At 35.8% G+C, this 23,115-nt stretch overlaps 6 protein-coding genes across 7 annotated transcripts in view; 1 reads left to right on the forward strand and 5 right to left on the reverse strand.

Moving 5' to 3' along the window:
- Positions 1–48: 48 nt before the first annotated feature.
- Positions 49–3,780, reverse strand: LOC125077653 (peptidyl-prolyl cis-trans isomerase-like 2). The gene is made up of 10 exons (XM_047689641.1): positions 3,620–3,780; positions 3,439–3,501; positions 2,961–3,122; positions 2,467–2,598; positions 2,041–2,117; positions 1,612–1,701; positions 1,235–1,390; positions 913–1,040; positions 627–733; positions 49–242 (listed from the first exon to the last, which is right to left on the reverse strand). The coding sequence occupies exons 1-10, from the start codon at positions 3,740–3,742 to the stop codon at positions 66–68; spliced, it is 1,215 nt and encodes a 404-aa protein (XP_047545597.1). The 5' UTR covers positions 3,743–3,780; the 3' UTR covers positions 49–65.
- Positions 3,781–4,813: 1,033 nt separating this feature from the next.
- Positions 4,814–6,258, reverse strand: LOC125077957. Its single transcript, XM_047690092.1, has 3 exons — positions 6,237–6,258; positions 5,639–5,718; positions 4,814–5,017 (listed from the first exon to the last, which is right to left on the reverse strand). Exons 1-3 carry the CDS (start codon positions 6,256–6,258, stop codon positions 4,814–4,816), a joined length of 306 nt encoding a protein of 101 aa, XP_047546048.1.
- Positions 6,259–9,795: 3,537 nt separating this feature from the next.
- Positions 9,796–11,474, reverse strand: LOC125077790. Its single transcript, XM_047689848.1, has one exon. It carries the CDS (start codon positions 11,088–11,090, stop codon positions 9,855–9,857), a length of 1,236 nt encoding a protein of 411 aa, XP_047545804.1. The 5' UTR covers positions 11,091–11,474; the 3' UTR covers positions 9,796–9,854.
- Positions 11,475–11,572: 98 nt separating this feature from the next.
- On the reverse strand, positions 11,573–15,107 carry LOC125077958. The gene is made up of 3 exons (XM_047690093.1): positions 12,205–15,107; positions 11,823–11,934; positions 11,573–11,683 (listed from the first exon to the last, which is right to left on the reverse strand). The coding sequence occupies exons 1-3, from the start codon at positions 15,105–15,107 to the stop codon at positions 11,573–11,575; spliced, it is 3,126 nt and encodes a 1,041-aa protein (XP_047546049.1).
- A 1,618-nt stretch (positions 15,108–16,725) lies between these two features.
- LOC125077791 lies at positions 16,726–19,295 on the forward strand. Its single transcript, XM_047689850.1, has 6 exons — positions 16,726–16,801; positions 16,966–17,160; positions 17,440–17,610; positions 17,932–18,024; positions 18,577–18,696; positions 19,038–19,295. Exons 1-6 carry the CDS (start codon positions 16,754–16,756, stop codon positions 19,200–19,202), a joined length of 792 nt encoding a protein of 263 aa, XP_047545806.1. The 5' UTR covers positions 16,726–16,753; the 3' UTR covers positions 19,203–19,295.
- A 216-nt stretch (positions 19,296–19,511) lies between these two features.
- The window catches only part of LOC125077789 (protein kinase C-binding protein NELL1-like), a 44,729-nt gene continuing 41,125 nt past the window's right edge, over positions 19,512–23,115 (reverse strand). The window contains exons 14-18 of one of the 2 annotated variants that reach the window (XM_047689847.1): positions 22,787–22,929; positions 22,449–22,601; positions 22,073–22,240; positions 21,527–21,547; positions 19,512–20,610 (exon numbers count right to left, since the gene is read on the reverse strand). In XM_047689847.1, coding sequence (XP_047545803.1) covers positions 20,503–20,610; positions 21,527–21,547; positions 22,073–22,240; positions 22,449–22,601; positions 22,787–22,929 — 593 coding nt within the window. In that variant the 3' untranslated portion in view covers positions 19,512–20,502. Of the gene's footprint in view, positions 20,611–21,497; positions 21,548–22,072; positions 22,241–22,448; positions 22,602–22,786; positions 22,930–23,115 lie in introns of both variants that reach the window. The other variant, XM_047689846.1, reaches the window with a different exon arrangement.

The raw sequence follows: 23,115 nt of genomic DNA on the forward strand, positions 1-23,115 counted from the left end.
GATACAAGTGATTAACAGTCAACTTTGCTATCACAGCTGATATGAATAATTAAAACAATTTCAGTTTATTTCTTGACCTTACGTCTTGGAGGAAATTTAATAGTAGAAGGATTACCCTCACGATACTGCCCAGAGCGCGTGAACCACCCGCAGTAGCGGATGACGCAGTCGGACGTCGTCGTGCCGAGAGGCAGGCCGAGAGCACTAATTCGCTCTAGCGCTTGGGTCGGACCAGCTACTATCTACAGGATTCAATACTATTAGCAATTAAAAATAAATCATAAAAAAACTTGTAATAACAAGGTTTTCTTTAACTAACGGTAAACAAAAAAAAATTAGGACAGAAAATTGTGTGCAATAGCATTTTAAACATTACAGCATAATTGTATTACTGAAATACTTTTCAAATTGAAAAAATAATAATAAACGTTTTAAAAGTTAGCGAGTCAGCATGTATACGTATATACCATATATACAAGGAACTATATATATAATAACATAATAATATTGATGTAGGTAAACGAGACCATTTGGCACTTATCATTCAATGGCTAAATTGTGCTGCCTTAATAAAAAAAAATATTAGTATTATACTTATATAATGCACAAATTGATTTACTACTTACCCGACCAAAAACGACATGTTTACCATCAAATTGTGGTAATGGCTTAAAAATTATATTAAATTGTCCATATACTTCATCATCAGGTGTCACGACCATTGAGAGAACACCTGTAATTATTGATATGCATTTGATTAATTAAGTTTAGATTTTGCACGTAAACTTCACGTAGATTTAAATTATAACCTACTTGATCATGTTAGAAAACTAGTTTCTAAGCTGCGGTCTATAATTTCGTACTTTTATGACATTTATAAGGATGATTTTAAATAACATTATTTTAAGTTACCGGGTACAGTGTGATTTAGTCTGTAGTTTTCGGGTACCATTGGCTCAGTCAAATTATCAGGAATATATGTACCAAAACCATTGTCTTTCGTGACATCTCCTCCTCGGCAATATAAATTAGGAACGACTCTACAAAAAATATCGTAAGCCATATTCACTCGAAAAAATAAAAACAAAAAAAATTGTGAAAGGAACACAAGTATTTTTTAATTTTTGTTATAAATTATAATAAGCCGTTAATATAAATAAAATGAATACTAAAGAAGTTACTATATATATATTCATTAAGTAATCTCGTGTTTGCTCGTTACAGGATTAAGAACCTAAATATTCTAGTGCCCATATACGCGTGTCCTTTGGGGTCTCCTTTTATTAAACTAAGAAACATCTGGCATGTCTTCGGTGCTATATCAGTGAACAGTTCAACAATAACTCGTCCTATTTTAGAGCCACCAACGACCCATATTTCCATTGATACCCTATAAAAGGTAAACCATCTATATAAAATATTTAACTATCAGGACTATGTAAGTTCCTAATTAGATATACTAAACGACTTCTAAATAATTAAAATATTTTGTAATTTGTTAGAATTATTAATACATTAAATTCTTAAACCACGTACTCGTAAATCTATTGGTATCTACGACGGAAATGTTGTTACTAATTTAACTTTAGAAATTTAATGAAAGTATTTTACTTGGTTCGCTGCACGTGGAAAGGTTTATCAAACGCGGGATCTTTGATGTCACGGTCAATTTTCTCAGTTTTAAATAAAATAAATGGTAATCTAAAAAATAAACATGTTTTGTTAACGATCCTGCTGAACAATTGCAGCCATTCATTAAAAAACAGGTGTAGTGTCTATTCATTATCTCTCATAATCCAGATGGGATTCAGAGACAGCAATCTGAGGTCGAGGCGCAATACGAATAACAATGGGTTGCTGAATTCCGGATTGCTATTGAGAATCTCTTGACAAAAAGAACAACGAAAAGCCCCATAAATTTTGATTGGTCCGAGGATTTCAACCTCTTTATATATATTAGTATGCCACAAGACCATCGAAACAGTTTATTAATTCAATGAATAAATTAAATTAGTAAGATCATTGTATTAATTTATTTACGAAGCTCCCAATATAAGTTTGTGTTTTGTGTCTTGCCAAAGTTCTTCCAGTTCTTTCGTAAGCGGTTGTTCTGATCTCTGAAATAAAAACAATATAACGTTAAATTATGTATTTTTTGCGTTACGATGAAATAATAATATTTGGTGAGTGGTCATTACAGTTTGTATTGTACTGTACTGGATTTATGAGGCATCTTCAATCATTGAAGTTAAGATGTTATGTTCCTTGTGTCTAAAGATTATCAACACTCGTTACCGACCGTATATTATCTATTTGCCGGTTGATTAGTAGAATTGAGCATAAATTATATATGTTTACGCATCAAAATTAAATATTGATTCAAAAAGAGTTTCTCCTTGACGCTTGTTATTTTATTCCGTTATTGTACTATAAATAAATAAAATGTAACATAGAATAATATCTAACCGCAATAAGTAATCTTGAGTAGAGATAGTGGTTTTGCCTGCGTATTTCATCAAGCACTCGCTGTCTTTGCTTACACAGTAATTTGTTGTAGGTGTCAGTTGGCTCGGGATACATCCAACAATCCACGAAACCCTTTTAAGATATCATTATATAGTCACTACTACTTTATGCGATTTTTCTACTTTAGGGACGCGTTAATTAATAACCATCATGATTTGTAAGTACTAAATAGTTTTTCAAAACGAAACTCATAAGAAAATGAGCATCGATGTTGTTTTCAATATGAATTCCGGAAATATGTTTTAGTGTCTCAATTTATTTAAGTTAATATCTTTAATTCATATGATTATAAATAAATTCTCAAGTATCATAATGAGATAAATAGAAAATGAAAAGTAAAAGTATTTCATGTATTCGTTAATAATTAAACGCAAGTTTTTGTTGATTAATATTCGTACAGTAATATTATTCCAGTGTTATGTAATATTACTTACACCAGTCCTCTGTATAAGATTGATTCGTTTTAGCAGTTCTTTGTTAACGTTCATATTTTCCTCAAGTTGACGCGCGTAGTAATCGAGGCGACGCGGTTTTAGGTACAGTTCAGGAAATAGTTCCGGTGGATGATCATCCACTTTATGTTTTGACATTTGTAACTGAAAATATTACAAAACTGGTTTCGCGTACTGTTTAAATAAATGCATTATTTATAGACGATATTTGGCTTAAATTTTTTTTAGTCAAGACTATAATATAGTCGCTGTTTTTTAATGAAATAAGATTAATTCCCTTTCTTTTATAATATAAGCTAAAATAAATGTAAGGCTGTTTTAAATTTTCACCTATCAGCTTATATATGTTATAGATAAACTTGTTCTGTGGTCAATCAATTGTGACTACATTAGATACCTAATGTAGAATTTTAATTATGGTTTAATATAACGAAATTAAAACCAATTATTATGTAATTACCTCTTTTTGATGATTACACCAGGTTGCGTAGAAATCTTTCGACAACAGCGGAAATCTTGGTGGCTAAAATGAAACTAAATTAAATAAAAATCTATAATTTTTATTGTAATCTATTAATTTTAGATAATTATTATTAAGGTAGTTAGTGATTGTATTTATTTATAATTGCTGCAATACAAACGAGTTTAAATTCTCTGGGTTTGCGGACGCGTGGAGGACGCGGTCGTTCCGGCTCTGGCGGAGGAGTGCGCAGGAGAGGATGTTCGAGCAGCTCGTCGCATGTGCGTTCTCGTAGAGGATGCATAGTTATTTTGTAGGTTGTAAATTAAAAAAATATTTCTATGTACTGATATGAATCGCAGGCAGATAGCCAATAAGCGACAATAATTTTGATATATTAGTAAATTTTCTTAAAATTATTAAAAAACATTAAAATGGTAACAATTTGTCATAAAAATGTCATTTTTTAACATGATTGACACTTCTTTGATTATAATTCTTCTGGAATATATAAAAACTTTAAGAATTTTTGGCTTTTATTTGTGCCAATAGGGCACAGATTTCTTCGCCAATGTCATTTGCGAAATAAAATTGGTTATTAGTAACTACAACATAATAGTACGAATAAACGTCTATATCTACTACTGCAAACTATCTGTACATTGAGATATGCGTCTAAGCACTAGAACCCGATACATATAATATAGCTATGTACTTACACTTATTTTAGCCTAGCTATCATTCACCAATTGTTTCCTGAATGTAACCTGAATTAATTTATTCCAATTTATAAGCTTATAATATATGCTGGATTTATAAAATAGTGGCGACTTTACGTTATGTTATTATAAGTGCCCATAATGTTTTCCCATAACAAAATAGCAATAGTTTCATTATTCAATTTTACCGACGACACTTACTAGAACTTATTAGATTCTGGAAACTAATCAATTAAAATTAGACTAACACTAAATGTTTACAATTGCCAGTGTTTAGCCGTTTAGAACGAATATGGAGTAAAATAAATGACAACATATATTTTTTTAAATAAAATAAATATATTTTTGGTATTATTAAATATAATATATAACAGTCAAGTATATAGTATACGCGGCATGCACACATAAGAGAGTAGAGAACTGTGGCGGAAAGGTGACTTGGCAGAAGAGAGCGTCATGTCTTTTGCTCAAGCTACATAGAAATCGGTCTTACCCCAAGCCGAACTAATATGTTTTACATCAAAAATAATGTAAAGTTATCATACTTCTTATATTAAGAAGTATCATTATGTAAGTATTATCATGTCAGTCGTGCATTATATAATAAGAATAACGTAAAAAAAATATTAAATTATATTTTTTAGGTAGCTAGCCGTTTATGTTGACGCCGTATTTTTGTCTTTTTTACAGTATGGTATAGGAACTGTCTTAGCTATGATTTCATAGCGCGACGCGCTGGTATGGAACAGTTTGTATTTGATGACCACAGCTATAGTATCAAACTCCAACGAAACCGTAGGTGTTGAATAGTTGTTATAAATGGCCACTTCCACGTATGTCAACCTTCTGCATGGTCCTACCTATAAGAAACGTGGGAAAAGAAAATATTAGTTGTTGCTTATTACAGATTCTTTCATAAATGATTTTTTAGAAAAAATATCCATTAACGCAGCGCATGCAACAGAAACAGCTCTCAAAAGGAAGAAATTAACCCTAATTTTTTTTTTCAAAATTTTTATTTATACCCTATTGGTTATAACATAATGATATATAGCCTATAGGTTTCTTCAATTAATGGGCTATCTATAGCTGAAATATTTTTTCAAATCAGAAATCAAAACGTATCGTTGCTGAGATAAGCGCATTCAACCAAATAAATAAAGAAACTTTGCAGTTTTTATATTATTATTATAGTATATTATATTATATATATTTCAATGTTCTGAAATACATTACATACATACACGTAAAACTTAAAAACAAAAGTAATTAGATACCTACTATCTAATTTGTATTTTTTTGTTTGTTTTCACTTTTATGTGTATCGTCTGATGTAGACTAAGACATATTGATAGTGCGAGCGACACTCGATACTAATAAACGTCATCAATTAAACACGGAGTCGTGAACCTTCGTGACCGAAGAAATGTATATTAACGTAAATAAATAATTAATTCAACATAACATAGAAGTAAACTTACAGTGATAGGTATTCTTGTAGTCTTTTGAAAAACACCGATGCTTCCTGAATCATAAAAATCGAGACTGCCAATATTAACACCTAAAAAAAATTACGGATCATTATTGATCTATACTATTGTAATAAAGATGTACCCTAATAAATTAAGTTGTAAATACTATAACCTAATTTAAATATTTGAGCATTATTCGTAGAAGAACATGACGAAAATACACAGTATATGTACAAACATAACGTAAAAAATAAACGTTTCATTTTATAAATATATATTTAAGAATTATCGCAAATGATTTTATGTCAAGTTGTGTAGAATTTATAGCGCCAATAGAAGATGATAATTGTTTTTAATTAACGTTTACACGGGTGCCTGTAATTGTAAATTTGAAAAGGCTTGTATTCATAATGGTTTTCATTAATGACGTTTTTTCCACTTGTAGCAATAATATAATAATAAGAGAATGAAATTTATTTATGATTGATTTACTGGTCAAATTAAAAAAAATTTGTCTCCAATTCGTTTTTTTTTTCAAAATAATTTGTGGTGCCTTTCTTTCTCTTTCAATACTTCCCTCATTTCGATTTACGTACTTCAATCTTACTTGCCTGACTTCCTAGGCCCATTTATAACGTTGGTACTTTAAAGCCCAGAAGCTACAGCGACCCTAACTCCCTCAATACAGCTGCCCGGTACTCATCTGGCTTATCATGACTTATGCATCATATCATGGCATGGTGTAGCGCCTTAACCATTTACTATGCCTGCTCTTCCTACTGGGGATTTTGCTACCATCGTACAGGTACTGGGAGTAAATTATTTTACTAATATTATAAAACCTTTTCATTTATTTTGTTTAAATTCTGGATGGATGCAATTAAACGGTGTCGGGTTTTTTATATCTTCGTTCTTGATGGAAACTGCCCCGTCGGCCTATGAAAAAAAAGAGAAGAGTGCACCTATGATAATGAACTATCTACTGAACTGTCTACCTTGAGATTGACCGCAGTGGCAAATATTATGATTTATGGCCAAGAGGACATTATCATTATCTCGATATTAAAAACTTGATATTTTGTGTTACGTCAAGTAAAATTCGTATAATGGTTTTCTATACTGTAATAGCAATATCATGTCCAAATTTATAGTCGTGTTTAATAGTCTAGCATTCTGGTACCGAAGTATTTTGCGTTAGACTAAATGTTTCGAATGTTTGTTAACCGAAATAAAAATTATCTTGAAAGTTACTTTAACGAGCAATCATGTAAAATGAAAATTAATTTTGTTTCATTTACATAGTAGTCAGATATCATTCTGACCTCAAGAAGATAATTTTCTTTTTTAATTACCTTCTTAAAAATGGAATCAGGGTTTAATAAAAGTATATTATTGCATGTAACTAACAATTGAGCAATTGATATGACTTGAAATGGAGGCATATTTTTGAGTACTGATTTAAAAAAAAAATAGACAACTACAGGACACCCTTTCTTTTTTTAAATTTAATTTTCAATTACCAGGTTGAAATTCATTTTACTCTAAATATGCCATGATATGTTCTACTCTATATATGTGTCAAATTACGTCATATACTTTATATCTTTGTACTTCATGCTTTCTATAATTACCTAATATTGTTAAGAAAGTTCATTCATCATAAAGGATCTTTTTTGTTTGAAGGAATTATTTACTACGAAGTTAATCAAATATTTATGTGTCAATTATATTGACATTTTATATATTATTAAAAAAAAGTCAAGAAAAGTAAAGAAAACCAATTGAAATATATATATGGAGTGAAATAAATAAAACCAGAAACGTTAATAAAAAAATATATTTTTCTTAATTTTTATTATATCAGCGAAGTGATATAGTATAGGTGGCATGCACTGACAAGAGAATAAACAAAACTTTGGCGTAAAGGGGCCATGACGTCATGTAAAAGTAAAATATGTTTGCCCACATGACATATAAATACGGCCTTAACCACGCGCCAATAGATGTTTACATAGAAAATAATATAATATTGTCATTTATAATTTACGTAGTGTCAAGTTAAAAATATTTTCAAATGTAATTTTAACCGTTTTCTTCGTTATCGTGTTCTCTAATCTGTTTGACAGTAAGGTAGAGGTATTGACTTAGCAATGATATCATAGCTTGATACGCTTATATGGAACATTTTGTATTTGATGACTACAGCTACAGTACCAAAGTCCATTGAGACTGAAGGTGTTGTATAGTTGTTATAAATGATCACTTGCACATACGTCATTCTTCTGCATGGTTGTACCTAAAATTGGAAAATGTATATGTTTAATTTTATTTTTTTTTAAAAAGATATATTATTTACTCAAATGAATTATTAATGTAACTTTCAGAACTTACAGTGATAGGTATTCTTGTAGTCTTTTGAAAAGCACCTATATTTCCTGTATTACAAAAATCGGGCGTGCCAATGTCAACACCTAAAAAATAATACCAATATCATTATTAATAATCTATACTAATGTAAAAACGGTATTCAATATAAAATTTTAAATATACATGACCTAATTTAAATACATGAACAGGATTTTTCAAAGAACATGACAGAAATACAATATATGCATACAAAAATAATATAAAAAAGAAACGATTCATTTTAAAAGTAATTATTTAAGTTTTAATGAAAATTATTTTATAAATAAACTCGTGTAGAATTTATAGCGCCAATAGAAGACGACAATGCGTTTTAATTAATACTTACAAGGGTATCGTATAATTGTAAATTTTAAAAGGCTTGTATTCATAATTGTTTTCATTAATCAATTTTTTCACTTATAACAATAATATAATAAGAAATAAATATATCCAATTAATTAAAACAATATTTTTTACAAATAGTGTGTTGAGAACCTGTTTAATATATCAACATGTGATGACAATAACCCAGGCTTATGAGTGTAATCAAATGGTCGCTGGTGCAAATCTGGCTCGAAGGACCACTTGTCATCAATAATATCATTGTAGGCACTTCAATTAAAATGTGGAATATATAAACATTTTATTAACAGTTACATGGATAATAACATACAAACAACAGTCAGTGTGCGTATACGAAAGAAAACGTCACTCGAAGTATAAACGATTGACTTTGCTTAAGCGGATTAAAGTTAAAATCACAATTAAATAACGCTGGGCAAACGCATCTGGAGTTCTGTTCAAAAGTTGGTAGATATTTATTTGACTCTTGCATAAATATTGGACAACATATATGTGACATTACTCTGATCCCAATGTAAGTAGCTAAAGCACTTGTGTTATGGAAAATCAGAAGTAACGACGGTACCACAAATACAAACACCACAGACCCAAGACAACATAGAAAACTAATGAACTTTTTTTACATCGACTCGGCTGGGAATCGAACCCGGGATTTCGGAGTGGCATACTCATAAAAACCTGTGTACACACTACTCGACCACGAAGGTCGTCAGCATGCATGCATGATCTCTGATAATGTTTTCCTTCAGTACCGAGCACGAAATAATTTATAATCACAAAAGATTTACTTGACCGGTTCATGTGAAATATCCTGTGGTTTTCGGTAAAGATTCCCAAAAGTTTTTTTTTTATGTAGGATAAATCTTAGGCATGTAGTAATTGGTAAAAAGTAGTAAAATTGTCTTTGTATAAATCTCAATAAAGTCTACGTTACGTTGTGTTAAGAAAAAAAAATGACTTTTATTTATTTTCTCTTGACTATACAAAGGAGCATGCCTAATTAATTTTTATGTAAAATATCGTATCACTAATTGAAATCTTAAATTGATTTTAGAATTACAATTATTCTTATAACCATACTTCGTCAACTTAAAAAGTTTTTATAAAAATAATCCTGAAGAAATATTTTGTCTATTACTTAGACACTGGAGTCCGATACCGAACTCAATAAAACAAAATTTGCTTAAAAAACTAGTATAATATCTTCTTGTAATCTAGTACAGCTTGTATCGTTAGTTAATAAGAATGGCTTATAAGTAAGTGAAAAAAAAAACAAAAGAAAGAAAACAACACACTCGCGATGACACATTCTTTTTTATAAAAAATGTTGTAAAAAAAGGTTGATTATATAGAAAATAAAGCTATTTAAAATTAAATCAATGATCTGTATTATAAATACAGATAAATTAGTTGTCGTAGGCGCGAACATCATCCCCGCCGTTAAAATCACCAGATTTTAACCCTCAGTTTGATTCTCTGTTACTGGTAGAGGGCTTAGTCGTGTGAAAGGTCTTCGAAAGGTCCCTCGAGTCGTTTGAACGTCCGCCACGCGACATACACCGTCAGCGCCAGGGAACAGCTTACTGATGCGCCCTACACGCCAACACAGTGGTGGCATATTTTCCTCTTGCAATAGCACCAGGTCTCCAAGCCTCAAAGGGATGTCAGGAACACGCCACTTTGTTCTCTGTTGTAGCTCTGCCAAGTACTCGTGCTGCCATCTTCTCCAAAAATGTTGTCGAATTTGTTCGAGCCGTTGGTAACGTCGGAGACTAGAAGCCTTGCAGTCGACGAGATTCGGTGATGGCAATGCGGTTAGCGGCCGACCAAGCAGAAAGTGCCCCGGGGTGAGGAATTGAAGGTCATTTGGAGACGAAGACATAGGACAGATGGGACGGCTATTTAGTATGGCTTCAACTTGCGCAAACAGGGTGCCTATCTCCTCGTATGTTAAATGCGAATTGCCCATAACACGCCTGATGTGAAACTTTGCGGATTTCACTCCAGCCTCCCAGATGCCACCAAAATGGGGAGCATAGGTAGGAGAAAATACAAATTTAATTTCTTCCTCACTACAAAAGGAATGTATGGAATTCTTATTAGATTTTAAAAAATTGCCTATTTCTTTCGAGGCGGCTACAAAATTTCGGCCGTTATCACAAAAAATCTCTGTAGGCCTTCCGCGACGGGCCACAAATCTACGTAAAGTTAAAATGAAAGCTTCTCTTGAAAGGTCGCTGACAGCTTCCAAGTGCAAGCATTTAAACCTCAAACAAACAAAGATACATAAATAACATTTTGTTGTTCTTGCTCCGCGTCCCTTTCGATTTAGGATAAGGAAAGGACCAGCCATATCCACACCAACACTACGAAACGGGAAGTCCACCGTAATACGCTGTGAGGGCAAGTTTCCCATCAACGGAGTCAAAGTCTTGCCTTGCACCTTCCTACACTGTAAACAATTGTGCACAGTACTTCTCGCGAGGCGCCGGCCATTAATGGGCCACACATAGTTCCGCACACTAGCGAGAAGCAACTGTGGACCAGCGTGTAACTTATGCAAATGCTCCCGCTCAAAGATAAGTTTAGTTAGGTAGTGTGATGAATGTAATAAAATTGAATGCTTGCTCTCAAATGGAAGCGACGATTGGTCTAAGCGACCTCCTACACGTATCAATCCACTAGCATCCATGAAAGGTGTAAGAGCTATAATGCTAGACCGAGAACTGATTGTCCTATTTTTAGCCAATAAGCCGTATTCGACAGGAAATGATTCCTGTTGTGCTACGCGACAAAGCAAATGAAAAGAGCCTTGCAATTCTTGCACACTTAATGCTTCTAGACGCTTAGACTTAGGATTTCTTAAATTGTAAAGAAATCGCAACACGTATGCATACACTCGCTTTAGTCGATTTAATTTAGAAAAGTTATGGAATTGAATTACCGATGAAATGCTATTATCTAGATTAGCAACATTTGCTCTTAACTCTAGACCATTTAAGTCTTGTTGAAGATTTTTGGACAAGGTAGGCCAAGATGATTCGTCTTGCAATAAAAACTCCGGACCAGACCACCACAAATTATTATTCCTAAGTTCTTCAGGATACGCCCCGCGGGAAATGAGATCAACCGGATTCTGAAAAGTAGGAACATAACGCCAACACCCAACATCGGTTAACTCCAGCACCTCTGCGACTCTGTTGGCCACAAATGTTTTAAGTTTTCTAGAGCTAGTGTGCAGCCAAGCAAGGACGACGCTAGAGTCACACCAGTGAATCCTGCGTTCTATAGGAAACCTCAACGAGTCAACGACTACCTTACATAGACGAGCCGCTAGCACAGCGGCGCATAGTTCTAGGCGAGGTATAGTGCAGGCCTTCACAGGTGCAACTTTCGATTTAGAACATAAAAGATTAACACTTACGTTGTTTGCTGCATCTACAGACTTAATAAAAATGCACGCGCCGTACGCTCTCTGCGAGGCGTCGCTGAAGGAATGTAATTCTATTATAACTGGTAAGTCGCATAAAACCTTCCTAGGTATAGAGATTGCAAATAAAATATTTAGAGTATTATAAAATTTAAGCCAAGCCCTTTGCATATCATTTGAAATTTCGTCATCCCAATCAACTTTATCTAGCCATAACTGCTGCATAATTAATTTAGGGATAATTATACAGGGGGACACAAAACCTAGTGGGTCAAAGATTTTAAAAGATGTCGATAATATAAATCGCTTAGTTATTTTCTGAGTACTAGGAGGCATGTCAAAAGAATAAAATAAGCGATCTGTTGCTGAGTCCCACCCTAAACCGAGAGCGCTGGCAGACTCACTTAAAACCAGTTTATCAGAAGAGCTTGAAGAACAGGACTGCAGAACTAAAAGAGAGTTCGATTTATATTTGCGTAAATTAAAGCATCCTGCCTTTAAGGCCTCCGAGACAGATTGTTGAATGCATTTCAATTCATATTCGTCATTGCAGCCAGTAATTAGATCATCCACGTAAAGGTCATGTTGTAAAATAGTTTTCGTGAGTGGATCCTCGCACTCCTCCCCCAGCTGCCAAAGACACCTCGTGCTCAAATAGCTAGCACTTGCGAAACCGTAAGTAATAGTATTAAGTCTCAGTGTTTTAAGGGGTTCACGCTCATCTTCTCTCCATAAGATAAGTTGTAAATTGCGATCAGACTCATCTATCACAACTTGCCGGTACATCTTTTCTATATCCGCGGTCAGGATGTACTTGTATAGGCGAGCCCGAACCAAAATGGAAAACAGAGAGTCTTGAATTTGAGGCCCAACCATTTGAATGTCATTGACAGATACGCCGGAAGAGGTGCGAGCAGATGCGTCAAACACCACCCTTATTTTGGTTGACTCACTGTTCTCTTTGAACACCGGATGATGAGGCAAGTGGTAACATAAATTCAATGTAGGACTATCGAGTGTTACTTCCGAGAGATGACCCAATTCTGCGTATTCCCGGATAAACGCTATATACTGAGATTTGACCTCAGGCTGTCTCTTAAAGCGCTTCTCTAAATTATAAAATCTTTTCTTGGCCATGGTATGTGAATCACCAAGACAGTCGGGTGATTTAAACAAAGGAAGTCTCACACAGAATCTACCATTGGACAAGCGACGGGTGTGTTGCACGAAATGCCTTTCACATGCCTGCTCGCTGTCATTTAAATGAACTTTAGAAGGAATCTCCTCTATTTCCCAAAACCTACTCATTTTAATATAAGGATCATCATCACCTTGTGCAAAATTAGTAAAAACAGTATTACACTTTACATTATTATTAGTTTCCTTGCTATACAAAGGCACAGGACCACCAATAAGCCAGCCCAACTTTGAACTGTGTAATCTAGGACACCCTGGGCCCAATGACTGTTGCTCAGAGCCGATTATGTCCCAAAACAGATCCGAACCGATGAGCATATCAACTTGAGACGGTTCATAGAACTTGGGATCCGCTAGGATAATATTGCTAGGAATTTTAAGTGAACTAATATCAAAACTAGAATTAGGTAGCGAACTAGTAAGTTGGTTCATGACATAAAAGTTGGATGTAACATTAAAAGACGTATTAAATGATTTAATTTGAACAGCACAACATTCTGTGATAGTTCCTGAATAATTATTACCAAAGCCAATGACATTCGTAGAGCTTAAAGGAGTGACATCTAGAGACAATTTTCCTTTCAAATTTAAAGTTAAAAATGAGGTTTGGCTACCACAATCTAATAAGGCACGCACGGCTACCGATTTACGCGTCCTTGGATTGACAGCCTCAATCAGAGCCGTCGACAGTAGGACTTGACTAATATTCTCATTACAAAAGTTAGCTAGTGTGTCGACGGGGCTAATATTGCTTACAGCACTAGTTGTATTGCCTTCGATATTTGTAGTAAGGTGCAGGAGTGAGTTGTGCCTTTTTTTACACTCTCGGCAAGGACCGAAGCGACATTGACGAGAAAAATGACCAGGCTTCAAACAATTCTTATATAGTTTCAATTTAGTCGTCTTGGTTATACGATCACTAACGCTCATCGCCTTAAATGATGGACAATCAAATATCTTATGCTCAGTGGAATTACAACAAGCACATAAATTAGAAGGAGACTGTCTTTGTTGTTGATCACTATTAGTGTTGCTGTTACTAGTGCAAGCATATGACTTCCAGTGTGAACGTTCCGGTTTAGCATTAGTAGCAGTCGCGGCTCTCTGCTGACCATGAGATTTAGAAGAGCTCTCAGCCCTACTGCGGTGTACTGATTCTAGAATGGATGCACGATCGTTTAGAAACTTGTGAAAATCTTTAAGCGTGGGTGTATCAGTTGACATCGTATTACGGTGTTCTTCCCATCTCATGAATGTGTTGCTATCTAGCTTAGACGAAACCAAATGTATGACAATAACGTCCCAATGCTCAGTTGCCTGTCCTAGATTGGACAGTGCACGCAAATTCTTAGTCACGTGATCGACTAGGAAGCGCAGCGACTTTTCAGATTCTTTTTGTAGAGCGGTAATATTAAAAAGCGAACTGAGGTGATGATCTATTAATAAACGTTTGTTGTCATAACGCTGTAATAGCAGGCTCCAAGCTTCCGCATAATTATTGGAAGAAACTTCTAGATTCGCAACAGTACGAGCTGGTTCCCCCTCTAAATATGACAGTAAATAATGAAACTTGTTCACGGGGCTAATTCGACTATTTTCATGAACTAGAGATTTGAATGTATCTCGAAATTCCATCCACTTAAGATGCGAACCATCAAACTTAGCAATGTTAATTAACGGAAGCCTAATACCGGTTTCATTATGGTCGAGCCCACAATGGCTTACATTATGATAGTTACTAGATTCGTGGTCACTGTCAACGTGACTCTGCACCTGCAACAGGGTTTGAGCTGCCACAATATTGCTAATAAAATCCCTCTCAATGATTTCTCGTTCCGCGAGCTCCTCGTCTAACTTATTATAATTAATAACCTCAATGTTGCTTTGTAAATCATCAAATTTAGAAGATAACGCTTCAAATCTACTAAGCTTAAGAGTAAGTTCGGCCCTTTCCGTCGTAGTAAGCGTTTCCAATTTATCGAATCTATCAACATAATTTTTAAACTTGGTTATTTGTCCCTTAATAGAACTACGCTTGGTAATTAGTTCCGCCAATTTTTTTACGTCGTCCTCGATTCCCATCGTAAAATGTTAAAGATTATAGCAAAATTCGTGAGGAAGAAATCAAATTAAAGTTTAAAACTAAAAATAACGAATGAAATTGCTCACGCCCCTTTCCGGTGGCATCTACCGCACTGGAGGTCGAGGAGATGCCTTAGCGGGCACAAACAGCGCGGCGACGTGGCGGTGCGGCGCTACGGCGCGGCGGCGGTGGCGGGAAGTATCGGTCCCGCTCACTATCACGGCACCTCTGGAATATTCGGTGGAATAATCACCACACAGAAAGTCACGTGGGACACAAGAATGACGGCGTTTAGGGCTTCACAAATAAACAAAATTAAAGAGACACCTAAGCAATGGTAAAATTAGTTACGGTCGCTATATCGACGATAAAATTTACTAACGGTAGCCTTAAAAGCACTAAAAAGGCCAATTTAAGATTTAACAACTATATTTGATATTAATCTCTGCCTGATATTGTGTAAATATAACAAGTAAACGGAGAGATTACTTATTTTCTAGAGAGAACTCGACAATAAAATCGAATGACGCAATACCTACCATAGCTTATTCGCAAAGGCAAAGATGTAATTACGTATTATCTATTATGTTTGCACAAGTTAACACCATTAAAGGATGTTCATAAAATGATTGAAGAGGGATTAGGGCACTGAAAGGGACACTTAGCTGCAATTATAGTCTGCTGCGCTGTGAGTAGTCCAATGTCCAACGACCGGCAGTGCTAGCTCCGTGGTTCCTTTCAAATGTGCACAAATGTTCCGTGGGCTCGTTCCTCAATACTTGACTGGACTCGGTGCGGTGCTGCCCGATAGCTGATTGCTATGGCGCTGTTGCTGACCAATTCCAGCAGGACTCCAAGCTTCCACAATCAAAATGCTTGAATCGATATTGTCTTCGACAGATTTTGTCCTGTCACGGTCGCCAATTATGTCTATTACTTAGACACTGGAGTCCGATACCGAACTCAATAAAACAAAATTTGCTTAAAAAACTAGTATAATATCTTCTTGTAATCTAGTACAGCTTGTATCGTTAGTTAATAAGAATGGCTTATAAGTAAGTGAAAAAAAAAACAAAAGAAAGAAAACAACACACTCGCGATGACACATTCTTTTTTATAAAAAATGTTGTAAAAAAAGGTTGATTATATAGAAAATAAAGCTATTTAAAATTAAATCAATGATCTGTATTATAAATACAGATAAATTAGTTGTCGTAGGCGCGAACATATTTAAATATAAAAAGACTGCTTAGTCTGCGTTTTTTCAAAATTTTTGTACGATTTGCCAACGAAGAAAATTTTTAAATTAAATTATTTGAGATATATATAAACTATAGAAAAAAAGTCACAAATATTCGATTTAATTATTTCAAAACATTAAATGATAATATAGACGTGCAACTGTAATAACAAGTTGAAAATATACCCGCAAAAGAACCCCGCTAGTTTATATTTACATGAAATCCATAATTTGATCTGGTAAGGTTGCTTCGTTATAAAAAGAAGATTTTTATTGGTACTTTTTGTGTTGTTCTTAAAAAGCATTAAAATTAAAATTTGACGTATTACGTCAATTTTTGGGTTTTGTTTGTGAATTATATAAAATAAAAACTAAAAACCAAGAATAAAAAATAACTGTATCAAAATGAGAAATAGTGGGTTAATTTTGTTCATGTGCGCGGGCCTGTTACTCGTAAGTATTGCAGGAATATGTCGCATAACTTCTCATTAAAGATGTTTTGTTAATTTTTTTTTAACTCAAAATATTGTTCAAGTCAGCGAATTTGAAAATAAATTTTATACGGGCAATAATGCATTGGTTAAAACGCTATCAGATAGTATAAGATAGAATTTCAGAGCGGCGGCGCAATCCTTGGCGGATCAACGGTATGGAGTCTGCTACGGATGTCCTACTACTTCTGGACATCCGATCTGGGAGTGGAACTTGGCTCCAGCGTGCTTTTCGTGTCGGGCTCCTTACTGTGCCTACCAGCATCCTGGCTAGCGACACTAGTTCCATACCATCCTAGATCGATAACACTTCTAGCTATCGTATGTGTTGCTTTAGTATTTTTCCGTCATTTAGTTTTTCCCGATTTAATTATAATGCTCCTTAGTAATAGATGTCTGTGAAGTTACAAATATAAAAAAATAAAATAGTTGTTGACGGGATTACTATTTTACAGAAAACCGTCCAACTTTTTTATGGTACTCACACTGCCATTTAATTTTAATATATATTTTATGGGATGAATACTCATTAAATAGTTTTCGAATTTAGTTTTTGTTTTAATCCAATTCTTTTTTCGGTAACACGTTGTTTGTTTGCAGCTGATGATGATAGTGACTTCCGGAATGATGTTATTATCAATAGGTATGTCGTCCATAATGGGGCTATCGCGAGCATTACGTGATACGAACGCTCTGAATTCAAGCATGCTGCGTGCGATGTCATTTGAAGCAATGGCTGTCAAAACCGCTTTCGCGTCAATGCAGTTAGAGGTATCATACTAAAATATAAACGTAACATAAACTGATGAAAACTTTGATGGTTCGGTTTGCTAAATATTTAGGTTATTGTACGAATTATTTTTAAATGTATCCAAATCCAAAAAAAATCCTAGAGCAGATCTTCGAAATTTTTATGAGAACAAGAATAATATTAAGGGTTTTTTTTAACGTTATCGGTGGCAAACGAGCAGGAGGCTCACCTGATGGAAAGTGAGTACCACCGCCCATGGACATCTGCAACACCGGGGGCTCGTAGATGCGTTGCCGGCCTTTAAGGAAGGAAACCTTTTTTTAACCTTTATGTTATTCTAGCTAAAGTGTTGTGGTGTTCACTCGCCCTATGATTGGTATAAATACGGACGTACTTTTCCACCTTCGTGTTGTGGACGTGTTTGGAATGGAAAGGTATATTTTATACAAATCATCATATTCTTATTTTTTGTACATGTTCTTTAAATTTCAATAACAAATTTCATTATATACGTTATAATTAGATTTTTGTCACAGAATTACTTAGAACAGTGATTTTACTCACTTAAGAATTTATACAGTGACTAGCTGTGCCCGCGACTCTGTGCGTGTTTGAATTTAAAAGAAAAGTTATTGTTGTAGCCTAAGTTACTTCTCATCTTTCTGCCAGTGAAAGTCCCGTCAAAATTAGCCCAGCCTTTCCAGATATTAGCCGGAACAAAGAGACAGACAAAAAAAATGGTATATGTACCGTGTATGTACGTACATATACATTTAGTCAAAAGCGGTTATTTTAATATTACAAACAGGCACTTCAATTTTATTTGACGTATATATATTTTACTCACAATGAATTGATTTACAGTTTCCATATCTATCATTTATTTAATAATGATATAAGTCAACTACCTGTAGCGACTGGCCGCAAATTCATATTTGATTTATAGTTTTATTACTGAAGTCAATTCAAGCAACGTCTAATTTTAGCATGTCGAACAATGCGAAATACCGCTGTACAGCGTGGGCTGTCTGCGCCCCGCAAGAGCTGAGCTGCGTATGTATGCAAATTCTCTGGCCGTGCTCGCTTGCGCAATTATTATCGTTAAGGTAAAAAAAATTTAACGGTAATTGTTGAATTTAAATTATTTTTTTCTTATCTAAATTATCCATGATTGATGGTACGAATAAATAATACTAAAATTTAAAAAAGCGGTACTTTAATGTCCTTTTGTCATTAGATACACACGGCAGAGCATGATCGAACACAGCTGATTGCCTGTAACGATGTTTTCCGTCACTGTCAAAAATGAATTAAATTGTAAAAACAAATGAAAATCACTCATTCTTGTTCGAATTTGATCAGGCGATATTAAATTATAATCTATGAAATCAATAATAAATATTGCACCTATTAAAGATTATTCTGAGCTTATTTAAAATGTTTCCAGGCGGTGACATTATTTGCAGCTGCGTACTCTCTTGTAGCAGGACTCGTTGAGAGTAACCCAGTTGAATTTAAGCCGCCACAGCCGTTACGCATCGCGTGTTTGACGTCGCCACCGCTTATGTCTGGGGTTCCATACGCGATCCCCAAAACTGCCGGCCCGATATAAATATTACTCTGCTTCTGCGGCTTGTTCCATAATAAAAATAAACGTGTCATTAAATTATTTGAAATTGATTTTTTTATGATTATTTTAATTACACTCGATTATGTGGTAATTATATTTTGGTTTTTATTTATATGATTCGTCTGAAAAATAAATGTTTCGTAATTATATGTATATTGTTTTGGGGATATAGAACATGCGTTTTATAACACATGCTCGTGCTGAAAAAAAAATTTGCTGTATTGGAAATAAATAAATGTTTATTGTCATACATTTTATTTTATTGACCAGATAATTGATATTGTAACAATTTGCTCTAATTTAACTTACAGGGTGGGTACACTATTAAAACGAAATAATAAGGATATCTTTTTAATTGTAATTTTTTGAACACAATACAACATGCAAGCATTAAAATGCTTTATGAAATTAAGAAACAATCATATCTTTTCTATATTTGGTACCTATTTTTGGTTATCTTCAAAATATGAAAACGATCCCTATATAAAGACAAACAAAAACTATAATATATTATGAAAAAATTCGTACAACAGGGGCGAGAACGCTCGGGCGGCGGCGTGCCTCCCCAGGAACTTAATATCTACAGGACTATCGAAGTTTGGAACATTAGGCCGCAATTGAAAGACGCCCCGTCGCCCGCACGTTCCCCCTCGCCCACCGCACCGCACCCCCGTTCGCGGCTTCGCCCCGGGCAAGGCGACGCTATACTCATATTCACAACAATAGCTACATAGTACAAGTCTAAGATAATAATTATAAGCGATCGTATTCGATAATTTAGAATTCGAAGATTACAGATGCGGCGGGGGCGAAGCGCGGGGATCGAGGGCGCAGGCTTCTAAGCGTCGGCCCGCCGCAATACTTTCACTCCCTTCGAGCGCTGCAGCGTCACACACATTCACACGTCGCGGCGGACCGAGGCGACGGACGCGCCGACAGCGGAGCGAGTTCACCGCGAGCGGGCGGCGAAGGTCACGCGCCGTCGACGCCGGAGGCGACTTGCGCGCTCCGTCGCCCACCCGGGAACGCGCGCCACTCGACGCACCGATCGGTCGCACTAAAAGGCATTACGTTTCGCGGCACGCTTCTATAATCCTACCTAAACGATAACTATAATATTGCTATAACGAGGATAAACGTTCGACGCGATCGAGCGGCACGCGGCCTCCGGGCGGCGGGCGCGGACGCGCCGCTCGCTCAGTTAAGGCCGGGAGCGGGGCGCGCCCGCGTCAATTGGTTAACATTAGGTCTATCTAGAATAAATAGGGTGTGCGTGCGTCGCTCAGGGCGGCTCTAGCGCCGCGCGCCGCGGTGCTTGCGGTGCGGGTGAGGCGCGCGGCCCCACCACAGCGCCGCCAGCGCCAGCGCCGCCGCCACGTCGCGCCGCGCTCTGCGTAACCACACACCGCTCGGAATACGTCACACAAGCACAGCTTACGCCCGAGACGCTCCCGGGGAGTTCGTCAAACTATTAGCTACTGACGGATTTCGAACTAACGTATTACGAAGATTGAGCTAATAAATATATGCTCCGTGGAATATATGAACTATTCTAATTTTAATACGTCTAGGATTACCAAAGTGTGGAGCTACTAATGTGGGAAAGAACTATCGAATGCTATTTTACTTTCATTATCTACTGAGCATAATGAGGTATTTGATTAAACCAAATACTCATTGTAATGAATTAACCTACCATTATATGTTATTAGCTAAACTTGTCTACTTCAATTTAAAAAATCTTCGTTATGCGTTAGTAGGAGAGTCTTAAAGCTCTATTATAAAAACTGATCTAATGTAATAGAATCCACAAAATACTCTGATTAATTAACAAAATTATCTAATAACTATATATTATATTTAAAATTAACAAAGGGACCACATTTAAAGTGAAAAGTTATGCATAGTGATGTAAAATGGAATAAAACGATTTAATTTAGATCGAAATAAAAAATCACTAAAAAGTATTTTCATGCTACGTTAAAAATTTATGGAGGTAATTGACAAACAGTTTGAACAAAATCACCATGCGCAATGGGTAATAAGAAATTGATATGGCATGCAACGTAAAATGAGTTATATGAACTACCTTCGATTTAGTAACTACAAGCATTTATGCCCAAACTTAATTTCAAGTATTCAGACTTTATTTAAATGTAAAAGACTCCTTGCTTTTAAAGTTTAGGTGACAAAGTTTCTAAGTCGAAGGTATAAGCACAAATAAAACATGTTAATATAGCATATGTATGAATGAGTAAGAAGAGTGGGGATGGTTACCGATGCACACAACACGCGAGATTGCTCACCAAAGTAGCACACTGCCCGCCCTGCAACAAGCGGAAACCGTCTTCACTTTACACCGACCAAGCGAACTTGGCCGAAGCTCGGTTAGTCAATGTTATCACGTAAGCGAAAATTGATCCAGCAAGCGACTTCAATCTCAAACGATACCTGATGAAATGCTCGCAATGCGTCATGAAGCATTTACTTACCGGTTCTCTAGGAAAGAGTTTGGCAACGGTTCAATCTCAATGAACCGTAATTAAAATTTTTATGATGTATTAGGTAAAATTGTGAATAGAAATAATGACTTTCGTAGTAACTATTGGATTAATAAAGAAAATGTAGATAAATATATGTAAGTTAAATATTATGTTAAAATTCATTAGCAGAAACATGGCTCTAGAAGATTATTCGAAAAACTGTTTCATAAGAAACCGCTTTCAAAACTAACTCATGTAGGCACTGACATATTGTGTCCACGATAACGATCATTTTTAATGTTCGGGTAAAGCGTAAGATCGTAGGTCGTCGTGCGAAAGCGACACGATGTGCGCGCAGGCGGTACGTACTTGGCAGGTGGGGCAGTGCGGCGGCGCGCAGCCCGCGAGCTCGAGGCGGTGCGGCGCGCGCCACTCGCCCGCGCCCTCCGCGCCCTCCGCGCCCGCGCCGCCCGTGCCGCTCGCGCAGCAGCCCGCGCCCTCCTCGCACTCGGGCTCCCAGCAGTCTACCTCTCCCAGCTGCACATTCAATCGTAGATATCATTCGTAGATATGTTTTTATACTGTACACGGGTATATTAAAGGATTCGATACAAAGAGAGCTTTTGATTATTTTTTCAAATTTCGATATGGTAAATCGTAAATTGTAATTTGTGATTGATTTTGCCCGTAATTACACAAGCAAATTTAACATTTATTACAAAGTCAGGAAAAGTGATCAACGTACGAGGCATTCACAGATCTGGCACTGGTAGAGCCAGCGCTCGCCGCTTCGGAAAGTGACGTGGTGCATCTCCTGGTGACGACAGTGGAAGCGAGCCTCGCAATGTGGACAGCACGAGGCTGGCGCCAGTGCAAGTGACGATGCTGTGCTTTGGATCTGAAATTTGGAATACATAACAGGTTAATTCACATTATTGTAATATATCACGGACTATTACAGTGAATTTCGCTGATTTCAGCAACATAGTTCTACATCTGCAATCTGCGTTTCTTGGTAAGCTATATATAGCCATATATTAAGTTGTCATTTATTTAAATCAACGCTAACAAAAGTAATCTTACCGCTATTGAGGTATTATCTCTATCGCAGGTGCAGGGTGCCCGTACGCAGGCAGCGACGCCGGCCGTACACACACAAGCGCGGCAACCACCCGCCTCCGCCCATTGAGCGCCATCGGACAAAATCTGCCCTTGCCATGAGCAGCCTACATAAACCGGTTAATATATAACACGAATATAGCAACATAATATCAAACATTATTCGAAAATATAGCGTTTTAGTAAAAATATTTTTGTTACATATTTAACTACTCTACTTAGTTAAAGTTTAACCCATTTAAATTGATAATTTATTTTAAAATAGTGAATTTCTAATATAAAACAAGGGAACA

The sequence above is a fragment of the Vanessa atalanta genome, chromosome 4 (assembly GCF_905147765.1).
Source record: "Vanessa atalanta chromosome 4, ilVanAtal1.2, whole genome shotgun sequence".
NCBI classification, from domain to species: Eukaryota; Metazoa; Arthropoda; class Insecta; order Lepidoptera; family Nymphalidae; genus Vanessa; species Vanessa atalanta.